The sequence below is a fragment of the Mercenaria mercenaria genome, chromosome 1 (genome assembly GCF_021730395.1).
Source record: "Mercenaria mercenaria strain notata chromosome 1, MADL_Memer_1, whole genome shotgun sequence".
Classification (NCBI taxonomy): domain Eukaryota; kingdom Metazoa; phylum Mollusca; class Bivalvia; order Venerida; family Veneridae; genus Mercenaria; species Mercenaria mercenaria.
The window spans coordinates 64,438,247-64,461,412 of record NC_069361.1 but is presented as its reverse complement, the minus strand read 5'-3'; the positions used below and the strand labels follow the sequence as shown (position 1 = coordinate 64,461,412).

General features: G+C 33.1%; 1 protein-coding gene across 1 annotated transcript in view; it reads right to left on the bottom strand.

The window, feature by feature from the left end:
* LOC123535798 (complement receptor type 2-like) overlaps positions 1-19,135 on the bottom strand; it is a 31,671-nt gene extending 12,536 nt beyond the window's left edge. Inside the window, exon 1 of the mRNA XM_045318551.2 lies at positions 18,979-19,135. Coding sequence (XP_045174486.2) covers positions 18,979-19,015 — 37 coding nt within the window. The 5' untranslated portion in view covers positions 19,016-19,135. The remainder of the gene's footprint in view (positions 1-18,978) is intronic.
* Between the last annotated feature and the right edge of the window lie 4,031 nt (positions 19,136-23,166).

Genomic DNA, 23,166 nt, shown 5'->3' with positions numbered 1-23,166 from the left:
CACAGTCTGTTGGAGAATACACCCCCTGGATGCCCCCTCCCTGTGTGCCTTGACTTTGATATTTTGTGGCGGAAAAAAAATTAGGGCCAGTGGAAACCCTGTTTGTTCTAATCAGAAGGTAAGCAACCTTAAGAAAAATTTACTATAAAGAGTTCATTATAAGTTAAACGTATTACCAATCATTTTAGACCACCAATCACTAGGTAAGAAACCATAAGGAATATTTATTTCTGTAAGCTGGACATACTGCTAATTATCAATAGGTAAAGTAGCCTACAGGAAAATTATATATTAACTAGTAGGAAACTAGTAGTACTTTAGATAATAGCTCGGAGACATGTTACAATTTTGTTGCGAAATTCACAATTCATTTCCAACAAGAGCTGTCCATAAGACAGCGCGCTTGACTTTTCTCAGTGCTTGACTCTGAATTAGAGCTTTGCCAGTAAAAAAAAAATCCAAGTTAAAAAGGACATCAAAGGATTGTCAAAATTCAAATCAGAGTTATGGAATTGTGTCTCCTGGTGTAGACTTTGATAGTAAATAACTATTTTGAGTTTCAAGTCAAAAGCTTTAATAGTAACAGAGATATCTGACTTTATAAAAAATTTTAACAAGAGCTGTCCGTAAGACAGCCAAGCTCGACTATTCGAAATATTGTCCCAGAGGCAGGAAAATATTACCTAAAAAGGTTAAATATCAAAAGAGTTTTAAGTTCAAAAGGGGGAATAATATGACCAAAATGCATATCAGTTATGGGACTAGCTGCTATCAACTAGTTTTATAACCCCTAAGGCACATGTGAAGTTTCAATTCAATATCTGCATTAGTTTTGGAGATAATAACTTGCATGTAAAACTTTAACCAGAATTTTCTAAGTCTAAAAGGGGGCATAATTTGCTCAAAATACATGTCAGAGTTATGGGTCTTGACCCAGTGAGGTTAGTAATTGATCTAGAAAAAGAAAAAATAAGTTTCAAATCTATATGCCTTTTAGTAATAGCTGTATGTACTTGCACGCAAAACTTTAACCAGAATTTGCTAAGTCCAAAAGGGGGCATAATTTGGCCAAAATGAAGGTCAGAGTTATGGGACTTGCTGCTATCAACTAGTTTTATAACCCCGAAGACATATGTGAAGTTTCAAATCAATATCTGCATTAGTTTTGGAGATAATAACTTGCATGTAAAACTTTAACCAAAATTTTCTAAGTCTAAAAGGGGGCATAATTTGCTCAAAAAACATGTCAGAGTTATGGAACTTGACCCAGTGAGGTTGGTAATTGATCTAGAAAAAGAAAAAATAAGTTTCAAATCTATATGCCTTTCAGAAATAGCTGTATGTACTTGCACGCAAAACTTTAACCAGAATTTTCTAAGTCCAAAAGGGGGCATAATTTGGCCAAAATGAAGGTCAGAGTTATGGGACTTGCTGCTATCAACTAGTTTTATAACCCCGAAGATACAATCATGTGAAGTTTCAAATCAATATCTGCATTAGTTTTGGAGATAATAACTTGCATGTAAAACTGTAACCAAAATTTTCTAAGTCTAAAAGGGGGCATAATTTGGTCAAAATACAGTCATGTAAGGGTTATGGGTCTTGACCCAGTGAGGTTGGAAATTGATCTAGAAAAAGAAAAAATAAGTTTCAAATCTATATGCCTTTTAGAAATAGCTGTATGTACTTGAACGCAAAACTTTAACCAGAATTTTCTAAGTCCAAAAGGGGGCATAATTTGGCCAAAATGAAAGTCAGAGTTATGGGGCTTGCTGCTATCAACTAGTTTTATAACCCCGAAGACACATGTGAAGTTTCAAATCAATATCTGCATTAGTTTTGGAGATAGTAACTTGCATCTAAAACTTTAACCAAAATTTTCTAAGTCCAAAAGGGGGCTTAATTTGCTCAAAATACATGTCAGAGTTATGGGACTTGACCCAGAGAGGTTGGTAATTGACCTAGAAAAAGAAAAAATAAGTTTCAAAGCTATATGCCTTCAACTGATGGCTGTATGTACTTGCATGCAAAAACTTAACCAAGGTGTGACGCCGACGCCGACGCCAGGGTGAGTAGAATAGCCAGACTATTCTTCGAATAGTCGAGCTAACAAAAAATTCTAAGTTAAAAAGGGACATAATTCTGTCAAAATTCAAAATCAGTGTTATGGGGATTGTTTCTCCTGGTGTAGACTTTGACGGTAAACAAGTATTTTAAGTTTCAAGTCAAAAGCTTTGATAGTAGCAGAGATATTTGACTTTATCAAAAACTTTAACCAAAAATTCTAAGTTAAAAAGGGGCATAATTATGTCAAAATTCAAATCAGAGTTATGGAGATTGTTTCTCCTGGTGTAGACTTTGATAGTAAATAACTATTTTAAGTTTCAAGTCAATAGCTTTGATAGTAACAGAGATATTTGACTTAATCAAAAACTTTAACCAACAGCGACGCCGACGCCGACACCGGGTCGAGTACAATAGCTCTACCTTTTCTTCGAAAAGTCAAGCTAAAAATGCATGTTTTTCTATACTGCAAAGAAGGAGAAATGATACCAGGACGACACCTGAAACACTGAGTCTGAGAATGAGGCAGGAGAAATTTTAAAGGAAGTGGCTTGGGGTCCGGTAACCAGATCTCTAGACCTGGAATACAGAGGTCCGGTAATCAATATACATGTACTTTTATGTACTGTATTACCAGTGAATAAGGTAATTGCTGGTTAAAGTTATGTTGTCATAAAGTTGCCGTTATTATGGCTTTTTGTAAATATTTTATTTATAATAAGCTCACTTGATTTCGAGGCATATTGAATATGAAATTTTAACACCGAGTTCCAGTAGTCATGTACTGGAAAATATTTATTTCGAAGTGTCTAGGGGTATGGATTCGTATCTCTAGAATCTGATTCTAGAGGTACGGCTCCGTACCTCTAGACAATCTTGTTAGAGGTTGTCTAGGGGTACGGACCTCCTTTTCAAACATGTTTGGGGTTATTTATATCTTAAATTTTGTTGAAAATGAAATATCAGATATGAATTTACAAATATTCACCTTAAACCTAAATGGTCCACAGATACCAGCATTCACTAAATTGTTAAATTTTCTTTCAAAACGCAAATAATGGAGGAAAACCAAACTTTGATAAATCACGAGGAATCCAGTTACTGGACGGCTAGACACTTCAATTTCTTAAATCATTATTTATCGAATTTTCGATCATATTTTTCCCTGGGATTAAAGAGTTATAAATACTTCTGTTTCCTGTCACTTACAATGTATTTAAAATGGTGACCAAAATATGAGAACAAACTTTTGAAATCATCTCCCGTTTCTTATAAGATAAATTTTTTTTAATGTAGTCTCCTTTTTGTAAATACCGTTCTCAGTATTCATATTGATTACTAGACTTCTAGACAGCCCAGAGGGCCGGTCACAGGTCTAGCGACCGGACCCTTAGTCACTGCCAATTATAAACAATGTTTCTCATTACAGATCTGGTGCAGTCACAAAATCATTACCATCAAAGCACATCATACCAGGGTTCAAATTTAGGCAAGCATACAAGCTAAATGCTAGTGGAATTTTAAAATAGCTAGTGGATTTGAAATGTACTAGCTAATTTCAGCTAGTCAATAATATAACAAGCAAATGTCTTCAGAGTTTTAATAAAGTTTGTTTTGAAGGTACACATTTTTTCTCATGAAAGGAATGTTATCATTTATGTTTATGATATTTTATTGTTCAACAAAAATGGCACAAGCTATTTTAAGCTAACAGAATATATTTTTGTTTGTGACTGGCTACTAACAGAGATCAATCAGTAAGTTTTGGCTAGTATTATAAATATTATTAACTTAAGTTTTGGCTAGTATTATAAATATTATTAACTTTAGCCGGTAGCTTTTCATTTTAGTTAGTGATCAAAAAGGGCACTAGCTAATTTCAGCTAGTACAAACTATTGTTAAATTTGATCCCTGCATACGCAAATTTTTGCATGTCTGCATAATTTATTGACTAAATGTTAGGGTTAGTATTACCATGGTTACAAAATATATACATTTAAGGTACTAGTCATTCAAATCACATTTGTATATACCGGAGTCCGTAATATATCACAGGCGCATAAGATTTGTTTTTCATAATCAATTATAAATGACCTTGTTATCATAATATGTGCGAAGATTCATATCTTTATCATGACATCAGTAGTTCTAACTGACCAATCAGAGAACTGCATTTTCAAGTACCAGCCAGTTTCCACTTGGGTAAAACTAGTTTTACAATCATTGTAGATTACAATGAAGATATCTAGTGACTTTAGAAATAAATATCACATTTTTTCAGAAATCAAATTAAATTTCTACTGCACATGCCACAGATTTAGTCCAACTAATTTCACGCGATCCTAGGAAATACTGAGATAATTTTTTCATATGGGCAATATCCCCACTCGCGTCAAACACTCGAAAGACCAAAATAGTTGAAGCAATTTCCAAAGAAATTTTCATCGCTGTCGACGCCATACATGCTACAGGCATAAATGCCGATTATTTCACAAATTAGCCATAAACTCAAAAGTTACATGTATTAAAAGGGGATTCAATTCCTCATTGATTTATGCCAATATTATCAAATAATATCCAAAATTACGAATTTTCTGTTGATTTAAACCTATGTACGTACTGTACACGATTAATGTTTACCGTGTTACACACCAATATGCGCAAGTGATAAAACCAATAACTTTACATGACTGTGTAGATTCTACTTTGATTTACCTTCCATTATTTTGGTCCTTCAAAGTTTTGACATTTAGATTGCCTGTCACAAATTATAAAACAATCTGAACACAGTGTAGGAAATTCAGATCTGAATCCACTAGCCCGTTCCGGCTACCAGATAGCAAATTTTCCAAGCCCGACACCAATTTCACTAGTTATATATAATATTTGATCTAGATCTTTAATCCTTACCCTGCTAAATTTCTATAATGAACTTGTCCATGTTTCAATTTGGACAGAACCATTAACTGTTAAAAGGGGTGTTTGCTGAAAATTTACTGACTGAACAGCGACCAGTGCAGACCATGATCAGACTGCACGGATGTGCAGGCTGATCTTGGTCTGCACAGGTCGCAAAGGCTGAATCACTTGCCGCCAGCAGGCTAAGGGTAAGGGGCTTGTTTGTTTACAGACGACAGCTTCTTTAAATCTGTCAAAATACTTACCGTGAATCTCCTCTTGAAAATGATGCGTCTTTCCCGAATTCTTTAAGAAAAGTACTGGAACAACGTATTTTATAGTCTTCTAACCTTTATTGATAATTTGACATAAGCTTATATCTGAAAACTATTGACTTGAAAGTAAAATTTAGGGATTTTTCTAGAGCGGAATAGCAGGGCGCAGTGCCCTGCCCATTTTTAGCGCGCCCTTCTGCCCGAAATCGCCGCCCTTCTGCCTTTCTTCAGCGCCCCTTTGCCCTTTTAGCACCCTTTGACCATTAATTAAGTATTTCTAAACGAACTGCCCATCAATCATCTGTCAAAATACATCCCAAATAATTGTCAATCGATACGAAATTATGACACCCACCGACTATACACAGGCGCTGTGTGTTTGCCCGAGGCATGTATGCAGTAACGGTATGCAGACGACGACTGACCGAATCGTAACAAACAACAATTAGATAGGTCAGCAATTAAAGCAAACTGCAAAACAGAATAAAAAAGGAGAAAAAACATACTAAAACAAAGTCTGCTGCTTATCAAATGCCGATTAATGGCCAGTAATTAATGCAATTAGTGTGGCACATCGTGTCAATTTTGTTGTTCACAGTTTGATCTCGGTTGAAGATAATGGTCGATCTTTAATTAGTAACACTGCCTATCAGAATATCTATGATTTTGTTATATTTATTTCATCAAAATACTATTAAATTTGTATGATATTAATTTTGTTTAAAATCGATCTTTTACAGAACGTAACGGCAATCACAGAATTTAGGGTAGACAGTCAGCGCGTAGAGTAGTTTCCCTTTACCAAAATGGCAAAAATCATAAACAAAGTTATTTTGTAGTTGGAAAATAATTGTCTACACCCTATATAATATGCACCCACAATTGGGGGTGGGTAAAAAAAATGTGCATTTATACACGAGTATCAACGGTATGTACAGTAATATAATGAATGTATAATGACAGATTTGCACCAGAATTATTAAATTATTCAATAGTATCTTTATGGTATATTTCTAATCAAGAACAATAAAAATTCAAGACAAAATTAATGTATGCAAACAAAAACAAAGTGCATGTATTTATAAATGATAAGCATGTTATTATAGACAAACAGGTATTAATATTTTTCCTTACATTCAGATTCATTGCAAATCTTTCTGTAGTACCTTTCAATGTAGACATTACAACAAAAACCGTGGAAATCTACCTTATGATTTTCGTAGACAAAGGTATGCAATGCGCAAAATGCACCCTGCCCCTTTTTAGCAGCACCCTGCCCTTTTTAGAGGTCTAGAAAAATCCCTAAAATTTAAGATGTAAACAAACACGCCCACCTCTCGACAAGTCAAAACATAAATGGCGCCTTCATTAGTCGCGTCATGTAGACTCTTGAGATAAAAAGATTCACCGCGCCATAAGACAAGTTGGATAAAATGATTATGGACATGTGACTTTTTGAAGTTTTTAGGTTTGTTTGATTGTTAAAATAGTCTGATTTCTTGTTAAATTACTTGATGGATACTGCAGACACACCATTTACCAATGTCCCTTAAGCCTGCTGTTCAGGTAGGTGTTTCTATCTCTTGTTTGAAAGTCTGACTCTGAAACTTATTAGTTTTCAAATCTGAAAACAAAACTAGAAAATAGGAAGTTTTGACTCTAAAAATATTTGTTTGTTTGATTTTATGATTACCTCTGAAAAAAGAAATCGGTTTGGTTGAGCATAGGAAAATGTCACTTTAAAATTTAGTGTTTTACACCATATAGTATGAACCGTGCCATATTTTATTGGGTGGAAATTTACCAATAAAAGTATGTCAATTCAGAAACTAAACATTTTCCACAACCTTGTCAGTTTTTAATTTGTTCCGAGAAAAATACATGTAAATCTGGCCGAGCATAGGTAAAACGAGTCTATAGTACATGTTTGCCACGTTTTCGAAAATTTTAAACTCTTAATACTCCAGTCCAGATCAGCATCGCCAGAGTCCAAAAGCATCGGACATGACACTCCTTGCCAAACGAAATCTAAACTGTAAACGCCTGATTTTTTAGGATCTGCACTCCCCAATTACTGCTACTCGGACTGTTGACAATTTGCAAAATGAGTGCTGAATACACACATATACACACGCTGATAGCATAATTTAAGCTCCGCCTACTGCAGGTACTTGTGAGATTTTCGTGAGAAGAGTGAAAGCTAATCAAATTATCCGTTACACTAGAGGTGACTGTATTCAGCCAATTAGCGCTGTGGTTACGTCTTTGACACTTTGCATTTGATTGCAAAAAAAACCCAATAATTCAATAAGTGTTCCTCAGTCTGGACAATGCGTGATGCCTTCTTAGCATTTATTAATGGAGATCATATGAAATCACGATGCTATACGTGTTTAATTAGCATGATTTTTCGGATTTTTTAATCAAATTAGGAAAATTCGGTAGCCTTGTCGGGCTTGTATCTGCAGAAAATCGGTAGCCCGAGCTAAAATTTGTTAGCCACAGCCACATGTAGGCTATCGGACTACCGCGAATTTCAAACAATGTGAACATCGAAATATTTTGACTAGCCTAAGATTATGTAAGAAACTACAATACCTTGAAGTTTCATTGAAATATTATATGGATTTAATTCGGGAAAACCGAAGGTTTTTCTGTCTATAGATAATGTGTACGTGTATATATGTCAAAGTAAACCTGTATACCGTTCAACTTGGGAATATGTTCTATACTTTCACCGGTTGTCCAGTCTATCCCATAATTCCCAGAACTGCTGACGACATTCGACAAAATAAAGTTTCTTACTAACAATCATCAGCAGACAAATTATTCTTATTCTGTCGTATTTTAACGAGTTGAAAATTCGCGGTATTAGATGAAATCGGTCTTATTTGGGTCTCTTTGTAACGTTGTTTTTTTTTGATGATTCAAGCGTCCTGCTTATAGTTTCCAATATTGAGTAAAAATGTGCATTATAGTAGTGTTTGAAGAACAAAATCATCGCCAGTTTAATTTTTAATGTAGAAAAGCAAGTAATTACAAAAAAATGCCAATGTAAAACAAATCCAGTAACACTGGCGTAACAAAATTTATTTATATACACAATTTTATGACATTAAATGTCATAGTCCTCTGTGGTCCAGTGGTTAGCATGCATGCGCGAGGTCTGGAGTTCGAATCCTCACATATGCCTTTTTTTTTTTTGCTATAAGCCCAGTATATTGGTCACAAATTTTGGAACAGAAATCATTAATGTTTGCCAATGTAAATTTTGAACAAAACTTGAGATTCAAATTCAAAGGCAGGGAAGAGCATGTGTTGCTTATCTCCCTTTCACAGCCCTAGACTTTTATGAGTTTGGTAAACTAAAATGGGTTTTGACCAACAGAGTTTGTGTTCTTGATAAAATTCTGGTCAAGAACTTCTTAGAATGAATTTGAAATAAGAATTTATCATGTCAGTGGTTGTTTGTCATTCTCCCACACAAGAGGTTTACCATAGCTAATTAGTGGGACAAAATTTGTCCTAAAAGATGTCATTTGACAATATAAATGACATTTAAAAGAATCGCAATAGTCTGTGATTCGGATAATAGGTTTATAAAGTTCAAAAGTTTATTTGTTGGAAGAACATTAGATATCTACATTAAAAATTTATATCACTATTTTCTAATATCCAGCCGAAAAGACACAAATTTCTTTTAACTGGTTTCTATGATCATAACTAATATGATTAACCCTGGAACAACTGATACGTAGTATTAGACCTTCCTGGATTAACCGTATAACAGAAATATTTTAGTTATATAATTAATTCTCCTCATCTTGTGCTGTAGAAGACGTATTTCTTTTTCTTGCATACCGACGGGGATTTCCGGTATTTTTACCAGTGCTGGAAAATTCCATCTTACACCGGGGTGTAAGATGACTCTCGTGCTGTAAATGACGTAAAACGAACTACATTTTTGTAGAAGATTTATGTAATAATTTATATTTTATTTCATAATACGGAATAAAAATCCAATACCTTGACAGTTCCTCTTTGTTCCTGATAGTATATTTCTTGATTCAAAAAACGTTATTTTATCAAAAAAATCGTTACATTACGCTGCAACTGATAAAACAAAACTGGAACTAGACAGTTTCCCTTGAGGCCGGATATTCCCATCTGCACTACAACCAGTAAAAGAATCTTATATTCTTTAACAGAATAAAAAAATGCCAAATTGAGCTTTAATTTTATTGTAGTCTAAGAATTATAACAAACTGATATTACATTCAGGAATTATGGATTATCATTAATGCAAACAATTGACATTGTGTTAATAACTTAATAGAACATCAAACTTCATACAAAGAATCTGTAATACCAGGCATTGCCATTAATGTTAACACAACTTCTTTTATGGGGCACTGTTGGCTTATCAAGAGAACTCTGCCTTTTAGATAGCAACTAAATTCACACTGGTTTTTTATTAATTGTGATGTCCATTTTCTCTTTACAAAGATAAGTTTTAAAAGATTTTTTCTAAGTTTGCTATTAAGTATAAATACTGTCACGTCTGACTAGATTTTGCATCCACATAATCTAAATGCGCTGATACCATGAATGTGACATTACACAGGATTAATATGTATTTTTAAAACTATTTGTTACGTGTACATGAACTGAAAAGAAACTTTGCATTCCCGGATTCAGACAACTGTATTAGAGAAACGAATTGACAGCAAAGGCATGATCATTGGGGCCCATAGCGCCGACTGTATATACTGGACTAATGGCCTCTGATGCATTTTGGGACTAGATTCTGTGCACCCAACGGTTTTTCCGTTGTCAGTTTAGTCTTGACACATTTGAAGAAATGATTTGATCTTGTTCATTTATTCCAAACATTTAAAAACATTAAATTTTGCATTTGTTCATAATTCAGGCTTACTGTCAAAACTGAAAATATCAAAAAGAACAAGAGCTGTCAGAGGACAGCAACGCTCCACTATTCAACAGCCTTGTCAATTGAATGAATACAAAAGTCGAAAAAGTGCGTGAAGTTTCAATCCTTCCCCATAAGTGGATACTGAAATACCAGCTTACATACAAATACTTAACCAAAAACTGCTAAGACGAAAAAGGGGCATAATTTTGAAAAAAATGCAAAGTAGAGTTATGGGACCTACACAGTGCATGTCAGATCATGTCAGTGAACAAGTGTGAAGTTTCAATCCATTCCCATTAGTGGGTACTGAGATACCAGCTTACATACAAAACCTTAACCAAGAATTTCTAAGTCGAAAAAGGGGCATAATTTTGTAAAAAAGCAAAACAAGAGTTATGGAACCTGTGCAATGTAGGTCAGTTAATCACAGTGAATAAGTGTGTGAAGTTTCAATCCATTCCCACAAGTGGTTACTGAGATACCAGCTTACATACAAAACCTTAACCAAGAATTTCTAAGTCGAAAAAGGGGCATAATTTTGTAAAAAAGCAAAATAGAGTTATGGAACCTGTGCAATTTAGGTCAGTTTATCACAGTGAGTAAGTGTGTGAAGTTTCAATCCATTCCCACAAGTGGATACTCACTGAGATACAAGCTTACATACAAAACCTTAACCAAATCACAGGAGTCTGAAATTCTATCAATAAGACCATAGAAGTCTATCTTTACAAAAAGTACCCCCTATATATATATAAAATAAACACCAGGAATGAAACGTCAAAAACCCAGGGTCCCCTGAAAATACGCACGGAACACAGGGTGATCGCAATTTAGCGAGCGTAGTGAAGAAATAACACTAAAATACACCTACCGCACTCGGCAGTATTCAAATCTAATACACTTTACGAGAGTAATCAGACATTTTTTGAGGTTTTCTGAGATTTTCAGCTGTTGTCGAAGCCATTCGCTGACGTCACAACAATAACAACAATTACAGCGCCAGGGATATTATAGACTGATACTTATTTACTCGATGTACAAATTTTAAAGGATAAAATAAGTATTTTATCTTTATCTCGGCGCTGTAATTGTTGTTGTTGTTGTGACGTCAGCGAATGGCTTCGGCGACAGCTGAAAATCTCAGAAAACCTCAGAAAATGTCTGATTACTCTCGAAAAGTGTATCAGATTTGAATACTGCCGAGTGCGGTAGGTGTTTTTTAGTGTTATTTCTTCACTACGCTCGCTAAATTGCGATCTATCTATCTATCTATTTATACTGCAGCGCTCCTCTCTGCGAGTATTATGTGCAGCTGCGCACCTGTACAAGAAGTTAAAAGTAGATTGAATAGGAGGATAAAAGTAATACATGGTGTGTATTGCAGTATAAATACAGCTGATAGTGTTAAAAACAAGAAGGATTTACAGATAAAAGCAGTTTAAAAACAGGTCTATCATGTTAAGCATTGTGTACAAGTTTGGTCACACCCTGTTTAAACTGATTCAGGGTGGGGGCTTGCACAAGTTGTACTGGAAGGGCATTCCAAAGTACTATGGTGGCTGGGAAGAAAGAGTACTTATAGTAATTACAGGGAGTGAGGATCTGAGTATAGGAGTGGGGATGCATATGTCTTGTTAGACGGGATAGGGGGCTGACATAGAGGGGTGGGGGGGAGTGGCACAGCAACCAAACCATTCACTATCTTGTAGAACATAAGGAGGCGTGAATCAGATCTCCTATCTTCAAGGGTACGCCATCTCAGCTGACATAGCATGTTTGTGACACTGCTGTAAGGGGAGTAGTCATGATTTACCCATCGCGCTGCCCTCCGCTGAATCATTTCGATCTGGTGGATGTTTTGTTGGGTGTAAGGGTTCCAAACACAGCTAGCATATTCTAGCTGTGGCCTGACTAGTGATTTATAAACTACTTCTCGAACTTTTGGGTTCTTGCATGGGATGTTTCGTTTAATGAAGTTTAGTGTTCCGGTAGCTTTGGACGTGACTAAATTGATGTGTTTATTCCAATTTAGATCTGAGGATATAGTGACCCCAAGGTACTTTGTATCAGGAACTGTTTCCAAGACTTAGCCATGAAGTGTGTACTTTGATTTAAAAGGGTTTTTTGACCTTGTTATGTTCATAACAGTGCATTTTGAGGGGTTGAACTCCATGTCCCACTTACTTTCCCATATCTGTAACCACCCTGTGTTCCGTGCATATTTTCAGGGGATCCTGGGTTTTTGACGTTTCATTCCTGGTGTTTATTTTATATATATAGGGGGTATTTTTTGCAAAGATAGACTTCTATGATCTTATTGATACAATTTCAGACTCCTGTGACCAAATCGGGATGCAGACACCGACACATTCTCGATATCGACATTATGGATAAAATCCCGTTTTCCGGTATTAACCACTAATAAACGCCCGTTCCCGTTTTCACGGTGAGGGGGGTATCGGCCATTATGCTACATGGCGGTAGAGTTTAGATTATCCTTTTTTAAAGTTTTAAACAAAGAAAATGAATAAAAAAGTATTGCAGATTACCATTAAACATTGTTGTAACTAAGATATAGCAAAAATATCCTCAAAGTTTACTTTATTTTTGAAATTTTATCTTTTATTCTACACTGCCGCTTCCGTGGCTCGATACCGAAGGTGTGAAATTATTTGCATTTTTTCAAGATAAACAGATTATTTTTGCAAAAAAATGTTGCCGAAGTCGTAGAATAGTATTTCTATTGTGAGAAAGTAAGATCTTTCAAAAATTCTTATCTTCTGGCAAAAATAATCGCTAATATTGTACACGGTCTTTATATCGGTTAATCTCGCCAACCCCCCTGACCCTATGTACGGAAATACCGGAAAACGGGATTTATCAATAATGTCGGGGTAAACAGAATGACCGGAAAGCACCGGATAACACCGAAACACCGGAAAGCACTCAAATTTCTTATAAAAAACATATAAGGGATGTTCTGGGCGAGTTTTCAATGGTTTAAATCGATTTATTATTGAAAAAAAGATATAACTTGATGAAATGTTGACCAATTAACTTGCTTGTATCAGGATAGTATGATAATTGACATTTCGCGAGTGGGTGTCAGACGTTTCACCCCCAAGACTGTTCCTCCCAAGAGTTTTCCTCCCAAGACTTTTCACCCCCAAATTGGGAGTGAAAAGTCTGGTGTTTTATAGCATATGAAGACTTTTCACCCCCTATTTGTTTTTATTAGTAAATATGATTATAATGTTATTTTTGGGGGGAAATGTAAAATTATGTGTAATTTCATATGTTTCATGATTAAGTTAATACATTTAAAAAAGGATATTTTATTCTATGTTGTTTATTAGTAGAGATGGCCAAAAACTTTAAAAATAAGTTATTTACAAGGTTATCTTTTAATCCATTTGTTTGTTCAATGATTGAAAATGTGACTTTGATGATTAAAGGTACATTTGATAATAGTTAAAAAATAAAAAAAAATAGTTTAATCCCTTTCTTTGATGTTCAGTGATTGAAAAAATAAAAGTACTTTTGATAATAATAACTACAAAGTAAATTATTATTATGATTATTCGATAAAATTAGGTTCATCTGATGTTTCTGTCTGAGACTCAACAATGCCAGATAGTATATTATATATAGTGAAGCATTGTTCCCTCTATGTTTTCGACTAGTAAGGTGGAAAATATTGGCTTAATGTGTGCATGTATAATGGAGAAAAGTAATTTTAATAAAATTTATTCGAACACTGCTGAATTTTACTAAACTTCTTAAACCTACAAAATTTACATGATACATTTATTTTGTTGGTTAAAATAAAAGTGTGAATGTCAGTTATTTTTCTTAATGAAACTCAAAGTTTCATTATTTTGAACTCTTAATAGGTGTTGTAATTACCTTTTTTACATGTTAATTTCACAGTTGGGCTAATATTATTATACTAAAGGATAAACATATACCCTCCTAGATAATATTTACATCTACTATTGTAATCTAAATCTACTCATATATTTTATTTATATTATATAATTAAAACTTGAATCCATTTGAATAACATAGAAAAAAAATCATTAAGAAGTCACAACAAACTGACATTAATAAAGATAACTTGACTAAGTTGACTACATGTATGATCACCTAAACTCAGTGTACATTTTATAGAATTATGGTCCATAAAGTAAAAATTATCTTCATAAATGCCCTAATAACCTAAACAAAATAAAAAAATTATTTTGAATATCAACATGATCAAATAACAAAATATTTTACAATATTTTCAGTATATTAAAAATTGGGGGTGAAAAGTCTAGGGTTTGTAAAATTGGGGGTGAAAAGTCTTGGGAGGAAATGTCTTGGGGGTGAAATGTCTAGGGGAGGAAAAGTCTTGGGGGTGAAACGTCTGGAATTCTTCGCGAGTGCTTTCCGGTTCTGCGATCCTGTTAAATTATGAGAGATTAATAATATTTGAAGGAAATTCGAATGTATAAGAGCAGCAGAAATTCAGATAATTATTTAAAGTTTTATTATATTAATTGATTATAAGCGAATTTATCAATGTCTACATGAAAACTGAATGTCCGACGCACATGTCCATTCACTTCGTGAATATATCAACACGACCGGAAAGCAATCTTTAATCATAGCGTTGAATCTGTTTAACTTGTAATGATTGAAAAAGTAATAAAAACTGATAAATATTTGGTCAAATTAAGTCTCATAATTACGTTCATTTGATAATATTTATTTCAATAGTGCTTTCCGGTTTTGAGAAAACTGTGTTAAAATAAATAAAATTGTTAAACAGATAAAGAGAATCAAAGCATATCTGAAAACAATTTTCATATTTATTTTTGTGACAACTGTCAAAATAACATACAAACATGTACAAGCACATACGACATATATTATACATACAAACGTAAAGCAGATGACGGTCTGTAAAATTCATCGTAGTTGTTGAACTTTTATGATCACAAATTGAAGACAAGACTTACATATAAAAACATTAAAAACATTAAAAATACGATGATCCAGAATTACTAAACATTTTTTTTTTCTTTAACTATTTTATGACATGTTTACATTTGTTTACGTTCAATATTATATGTATTTGTGTACCGAAAAGCAAATTCAAGGTTACCGGAAAGCACTTGTCACATCGTGTATTGTACATCTGTAGTTAACGAGGTGCTAATTTAATCACAGCGATTGTATATTAGCGATAATTAATAGGCGTTAATCCAATCATCACGGTGGTCTTATCGGAAAATACATATAGAGGAATAAAAAATAACATGTTATATTAGTTTTATTCTTTTTCTTAAGTGTCAGTAATTCCGGATCACAATTTCTATATACAAAGTTAATAAAGTTAATACATAAAACATACATATAAAAGAACACATTATAATGATTATACACAGAATAAAAACAACCACATGTGTCAGAAATATAACAGTCACACAATATAAACAATACATTTGTCTTAAATTATGTACACAAAACAAATTACAGACATCGAATATGAGGCAGACTTAATTTAACTATTCAAAATGATAAGTTATTAAAGTTATTAATTTATTATATAAATAGAATGACATTTCATTATCCATTTCATAGAGTTGCTTGGTTTTATTTCATTTTTAATCCGTTTTCATGTTAGATCTATAGCATTTGCATCAGCATTGGTGTATTTTGTACATGTACACATAATATTTTTCATATCACAGCTCGAGTGAGGGCCACACTCGAGCCTCCTTCTTCTTGATTTAATATAAACTTGATAAGATTGAGACTTAAAATAGATGTGTAAAGCACATTTCCTTATTACTACTTAAATATATTACATTGTATATACAAAATGTATGGAAAAGGCGGTCTGAGAACAGACAGAATGGATACAGACTTGTACGGTAGAATGCTGGAAGAAAAAGCAGAGGTCGTGGTAGTAGCAATTGGTGGAAATGACATCACCGTCACAATATCTTTTAAATCTTATTTGCCAATTTGGGTAAAATTTCTCACCACTGGTGTTGAACATGATAACATGGATTGACCTCATAAAAAAAAAACAACAAATGTACTCACCGCCTAAGAGCGCCTTCAGCATCGTAATCCGTTCCACGGAATGCACAACACTTACACAGATAAACTAAATTTCTATCTGACCAAGACCTAAATTCTACATCAGTCAAATTTGTACAAGTGCGATGTAACCAATTTCTACAATTTGAACACTGTATTGTGTCATCTGAACACTCTAAAGTGCATTCAATGCACGGAAATTCTGTCATGATTTTGATTTTGATTTAGCAATGTAATAGCGTAATAGATAAGCATAAATAGCAATATCGAATGGTAAAAGGAATATCTTTTTCAGTGTTTATATACTAAATGTAGATTCTACTCAAAAAATAATTGTTCTTTATTAACTATTTGTTGGTCACATATATTGTTTAATGTAAGGTGTATGGTGTGTTTATCAAAAGGAAACCGCCGTTTGAAAATTTGTCGGAAAATTCTCATGTCATCTCTTTAAAAAAAGGTGTCTGTACTAATTATCTTAGAAAAAATAAATAAAAGAATTAAATGGATCGTACATTAAATGTTTCCTCAGTTTGGCCATATATGCTTTTGATAAACCGCTGTTAATAATATCCTTTTTCAAAATTAAAGCCAACCGGTCGGTGCAATTTCTTTTCATTTTCAATAAACAACACCATTAATCATCTTTGATTAAATTAACACCTCTGTAAGGCCGCTAAACCGTTAATCATTGATTAGATTAACACTTGTTATACTGCTGCTAGATCTACTTGTTTTTATTAATTCTAGTGGTTATCGTTAATTTTATTTATCAATGTTTCTTATCAAGTACACATAATAATGAATTAATATTTCTTACGAAGTACTTATATTTATGAATTAAAAATCTTAAGTAATAATAGTTCTGATCCCGCTGACGTCGTGTGTGCTTTCCGGTGATCTCGAGTGAATATTGAGTTTATTAAGTCTGTTTCTTGCTCGTTTTTTTTCGTGTTTATTTCTTGTGTTTATCGTTTTTTTTTAAATTAAAGTTTCTTATCAGGTTATCAGGTATTCTAATGATGAATTAACTGTCTAACTTTATAAATAAAGCGAGTTATTTTTTAACATTACATATCTTAAGTAATATATTGTGATGTCTTATGTGCTTTCCGGTGATCTAGAAATGTTTAATAGTCAGTCAAAGTGAGTTCATATAGGTCTGTTTTTGCTACATATAATCCAGATATTGAAAACTAAAATATAAATATAAAAACACATTTATTTTATTTTATTTTTTATTCAATTTCTACAAAAACACTTCTGTTAGTGCTTTCCGGTTTCAGATGTTATGTTTTTATGAACTGCTTTTCGACAGCTTGGGGAATATGGTTTACTCACATAGACCCAACGTAATTGCATCATTTACACATTTTTTGGCATCATTATTATAATTTATATCTTAAATATTTCTCACATTACTTTATCCAACGTTTTTTTTTTAAATTCTGACCGAAAAGCATGTTTTTTTTTTAAATTCTGACCGAAAAGCACTACTCAAATGAACATAGTCACATCATCAATATGATCAAATATAAATCTATGTGAAACAGATTACTTAATAAATAAGTAAAACCACTTAAAGATAAAATTGCAGTATATTTCAAACAGAAATATATATATTTCTTCTTTTTTCACTGACCGGAAAGCACTCGCTAATTGTCAATTATCATACTATCCTGATACAAGCAAGTTAATTGGTCAAAATTTTATCAACTTATACGTTTTTTTCAATAATAAATCGATTTAAAACATTGAAAACTCGCCCAGAACATCCCTTATATGTTTTTTATAAGAAATTTGAGTGCTTTCCGGTGTTTCGGTGCTATCCGGTCTTTCTATTCACCGATAATGTCGATATGGTCAATGGTTGAGTCCAATAGCTCTAGTATTCTTTGAATAGTCGAGCTAAAAATGAACGCAGAAATAAGATTCTTTACAGTATGACTAGGTTTTCCCGTTTTTTAGTTTAAAAATTGAAATTTTATTCAAGGAGTCTATGATAAAGTCCGAGTAAAGTGTAATCATTATCCACCAGTGCCCATGAGTCAACACCCTAAGGATAAATGTTTGTTTTTCCAACACAAGCTCATGAAATATTTTATGTTTTGATACTTTCATAAACTGGAACATGTAGTCATCCTCCATGCAAATTTTTATTAAATTCTGTGCAGTGATAGTCGAGTAAAATGACAACTACTAGACAGGGGTGATTTTTTGTACACAATAAAAAGGTGTCCTTGAGTCAACACCCCTCAATATGTCCATTCACTCTGTGTACATAGGGTAATGCACTGATGTTTCAATATCATAAATTCAAAACTAAATACATTGTCTTTAAAAACACAAAACATTTATGTAATTTTCACAAGTGTTTTTAAAAATGCTGGCTTGTAATCAATACTGGTTGAAATAAATTAGCAATTTCTTAAAAAAAATGAAGAAATTCTTAGAAATGAGTTCAAAATCAACAGCCAAGACACATATTCCAGACTTTTCACCACAAATATTATTTGTTTCCTCTATACATCTTTCTCCAAAAGTTTGATAAGAAAAGAAGAAAGAAAACAATAAAACAGCATGGGTGTTGACTCAAGGACAGTGTTGAATCAAGGACTCTTGACGATACGGACATTACCAAAGTGAAAATTTAGTACCATTCCCGATGATTCCGCAATGTTTTGGATATGTTAAAATTATGAATATGTACTTACGAAATAAAATAAGTACTAATATCAGTTTTCCTTCCATGATTACATATCACTTAATTTAAATTACATCAAAATTATGATTGCTGGATTCTTTTGTTTTTTCCCGGAAGTAAATTAGTCATACACAACTCGTAATGTTCTGTACTGTACCGGTTTGGATAGATGCGAAATGGACTCCATTTCGCGAAATGGACTTAATATCTACGAAATGGACTTTTATAATTTAAATTACGGCTTTAATTTCAATGATATCTTTATTTTCTTCAATGAATATGATAGTTTGGAGTTTAACCTACATGCTGGTTATTATTGATAATATTTTTTTTCCATTTTATGAAAGAAAAATTTCGATTTATCAAGAACGCGTCCAATGAAATGGACATTTTCATGCAAAAACTTATACAAAATGGATTTTTTTAATTGCGGCATTGATTTCAAAGATATATGTAATTTCTTGAAAATGTGTTTTAAATAATAGATAAACCTTCATGTTGGTCAATTTTAATGATATTTTTTCTATTTATAACCAAAATATTACAGTTAAGTTTAGTAAGACCGCGTCTTACGAAATGTCTTAAATGTTCTTAATTGTGACTTTAATTGCAATGATATAGGTAATTTCTCAAATAAATGTAAAACATAAGAGACAAATCTATATGTTGAATATATCTGATGGATGCAATTATAGTATCAAAAATATATTATATATGTAAAATTTGGTTTTAATTTAAAATATATCGTTTTTACCGTAAATTAAAAACAGATTACACATCTCATTCATGTGTATATAATAAGTGCCTCTTGCATGACCACGTGTGTATGACCATGTGTGTATTTTTACCATTGACACCTTGCAAAATATCGTAGATGAGAGCGGCGCGTACGTCTTTGGGCTCAGACATCAAATACAGTCAAAGGTAAGTTTAATAATAACGATTAAAATATTGAGAAATGTCAATTAAATAAAACATATATTTACACTCATTGTCGAATAAATGACTGACTCTTGCATTTTTTCAAAATGTCTGAGAAATATGCCTGTTCATTGTGTCAGAAAAAATGTAAAACGGATTGTATTTGTTGTGTGGACCACAGTGGTAAGAATTTTTGTTTTAGATGTAAGCAACTTATTTTTGGAATAGTTGTTTGATTGTTTGTAATGTTTTATCTCAAAATAAGAAAATTAGCACTAAAGGTAACATATCAATTACTTTTGCACATGATCCGCCAAATTATACACGAAATTTGGATTTATCAAACTGACAAATTGGATTATTACATTACGTATATTTAAGTAAAATCGATAGTTGCGAAAAATTTATGATTATGGAATTTGCAAGATTTATTAACATAAAATAAACAATCATAAAAAATATGAGTTTAGTTAAATGTATGTATTTTATAATCAAAACAGTCTTCAGTGTTAAGAATTAGTAAAAATAATTCGCTTAAGAAACAAGTGAATATTTATGATATATTTCTTTATTATGTTGTACGTCTGAAGAGACAAAAAAAACCTGTTTGACTTAAATTTCTCTCACAGTTTAATTAAAGGCAAAGAAAATCTCCTATATAAGTGACCCCCTCACACCCCTAAATGCCAGACATCTTAATCCCCAGTAAACAGGATCCTGTCAAGGTCCTAATACGCACCCTGAAAAATGCTGAAAGAACTCTTCACGACAAAAAAGGTGTATGTATATGTTTACCAGCAAAACTTACAATGTAGATGAGTAAGATATAAGTCGTGTGGCGCATAGATTCAACAAAACCATAGTACATATAGCAGGGCGTCAAGTTTCCTATTTTTTCCTATAAATTCCTATATTCAGGGTCAGTTCCTATATATTCCTATATTTCTTTATAAATTCCTATATTTTGGTGAAATTCCTATAAATTCCTATATTTTAAAAGGGTAAGCAAGAAATGTGGCATTTTGAATGAACAAAAAATGCTTTATTTAGAAGCATTTTATTTGTACTTTGCTAAAACTTATATTTTCTTCAAAATACACATTTCTTTCAGGTTTGGCAATCCTGCCCAGCCCAGCCAGTCCAGCTTTACCAGCTTGATTGGTTTGTTTTCCTCAAACCATCAAGTGGTAAAGCTGTCAGATGTTGTAACAGAGTTTTATTTTCAGGTAGGATTAATTAAACTGTAAATTCAAAATGCCCAGAGAAAAGACAAAATTCAATGAACGTTGGCTCACTGAAGTTGATGACAATGGGAAAAAACTTGAACAATGGTGTGTGAGAGGGGACTCAGAGTATACAGCAAAGTGCACATTATGCAAGAGTGACATTAAATGTGACAACAGTGGTATTAAACAAATTCTTCAACATGCTTAAGGATCACAACACAAGAAATTAAGTGACACAATTCTTTCAGCGAAGCAGAGCAAGCTTACTTTTAAGAGTAGTTCAGAATCAAAATCATGTTTATTGTATTTTTGTTTCATTAGATGTTAGAACCTGGCATTTACTTGGGTTGAAGTGCATTTCACATTTACTTTCCCATTTATGTAGGGTGTCAAGTTCATGTTATAACTTGCAATCAGTTGTTTTATTAATAGTAAGACAGACAGCTCTATCATCAGCAAAACGCCGGACCTGGGATTTTACATGATCATGTAAGTCATTTATATATAGAAGACAGAGGAGAGGTCTGAGGACAGGCCCTTGAGGCACACCAGAAGTCACAGGAACTTTGAACAGCAGATTTCTCGCCCTTGAGAACAACCGCCTGTGTACTGCCTGTTAAGAAAGAGCGAATCCAATCAAAAGTGCAGCCTCAGAAACCATGCTCATGAAGTTTGTAAAGTAGTTTAGTTTGACTTACTTTGTCGAAAGCCTAGAATAAGGTCTGATCATTTCAAACTGGCGGGGATAAATTATTTAAGGTTCTAAAAGTTTCTATATGTAAAGATGGTGACTTAGCTTTGTCCAACAGATCTTGATATGTGCGTGTATAATCTTCCTATACGACACGCAACGCTCTTCTTGATTATTTTTTCTGTTTTTATAGTGTTACTCTTTGTATAAAAATGCCAAGCTAATGGACAAAAGTTTTTAAAATTTCACAAAATGAATGAAAAATGGTCTATCTATTTAATTTACATAAGTTCCTTCCTATATTTAGCTGCTTTTATTTCGTTTTTCGTTTTTCTTTTTTTTTTCTTTTTTTTTTCTTTTTTTGCCTTTTTATATATGTCTTGTACAAGAGTTAAAAGTTAAGTTAAAATCAATGTCTACACCCAACATCATCGCATGGCACCTGAGCATTATTATTATAAAAAGCTCTGTGTGTTTGCTCTTTTTACCTACAGCCAGAGACAGATTTTTGTTCAGGGTTAGCCGTATACAATTTAAAAGAAAACCAGCAATGAGGATTTAACTTTCAGGGTTTGAGTCAGATGGTCAAAGCTCGGGGTACTAAAAGATAGTGTGTTATTATCAGCGTAATTATAAAGTGTACACTTATTAATGAAATAAAATATAATTGATGAATACATTGAATAAAGGGAGGGGGCGGGAATATATTGATGTGTTTGTCTGAGGCTAGATACTGACAACCCCCCCCCCCCCCCCCCCAACCTTGACCTGCTGCTTTCTGTCCAACAAATATGAAAACATAAATAAGATCAACAGAGTGGTCAGAGAGGCATATGCATAGGATACCGGCCTACTTTTCAAGCTTTTTTGTGCATTTAGGTCATTTATGAAGATAAGGCTAGTAATTCCTTTTGCTTAATATGGGCTTGGCTATGTGTGACAGCTCTCCGAAGATTGTCAGTTTTAAATAGAACATGTAGTAAATTTATTTAGTACTGTGCTACCTATAACAACACCATTGGCAGGAATTGAAATTTGTCAAGATATCAGTACAAATGTTGTTTTTTTTCTTTGTTTTGTTTTGGTCAAATTTGCTGCAATAAACTGTTAATAACCAGAAAATCACATTTTCAATGTTCAGGGTGTATTTAATCCAGAAAAAATGTGTATTCAGAGCGTAAATGTTGCCCATTTATAGCCGTCAGAGTTGAGATTATGTAAATTTAACAATTATTTGCTTGCATATTTGAATAGAAAATGATAGCAGGGAAAAGTAAGCTGAAACCAGAAGAACTTGATAAATTGCAACAAGTATTTTTGAGGAGGCAAGTGGGTGTGAACCCAGCGGCTCCGAACCCAA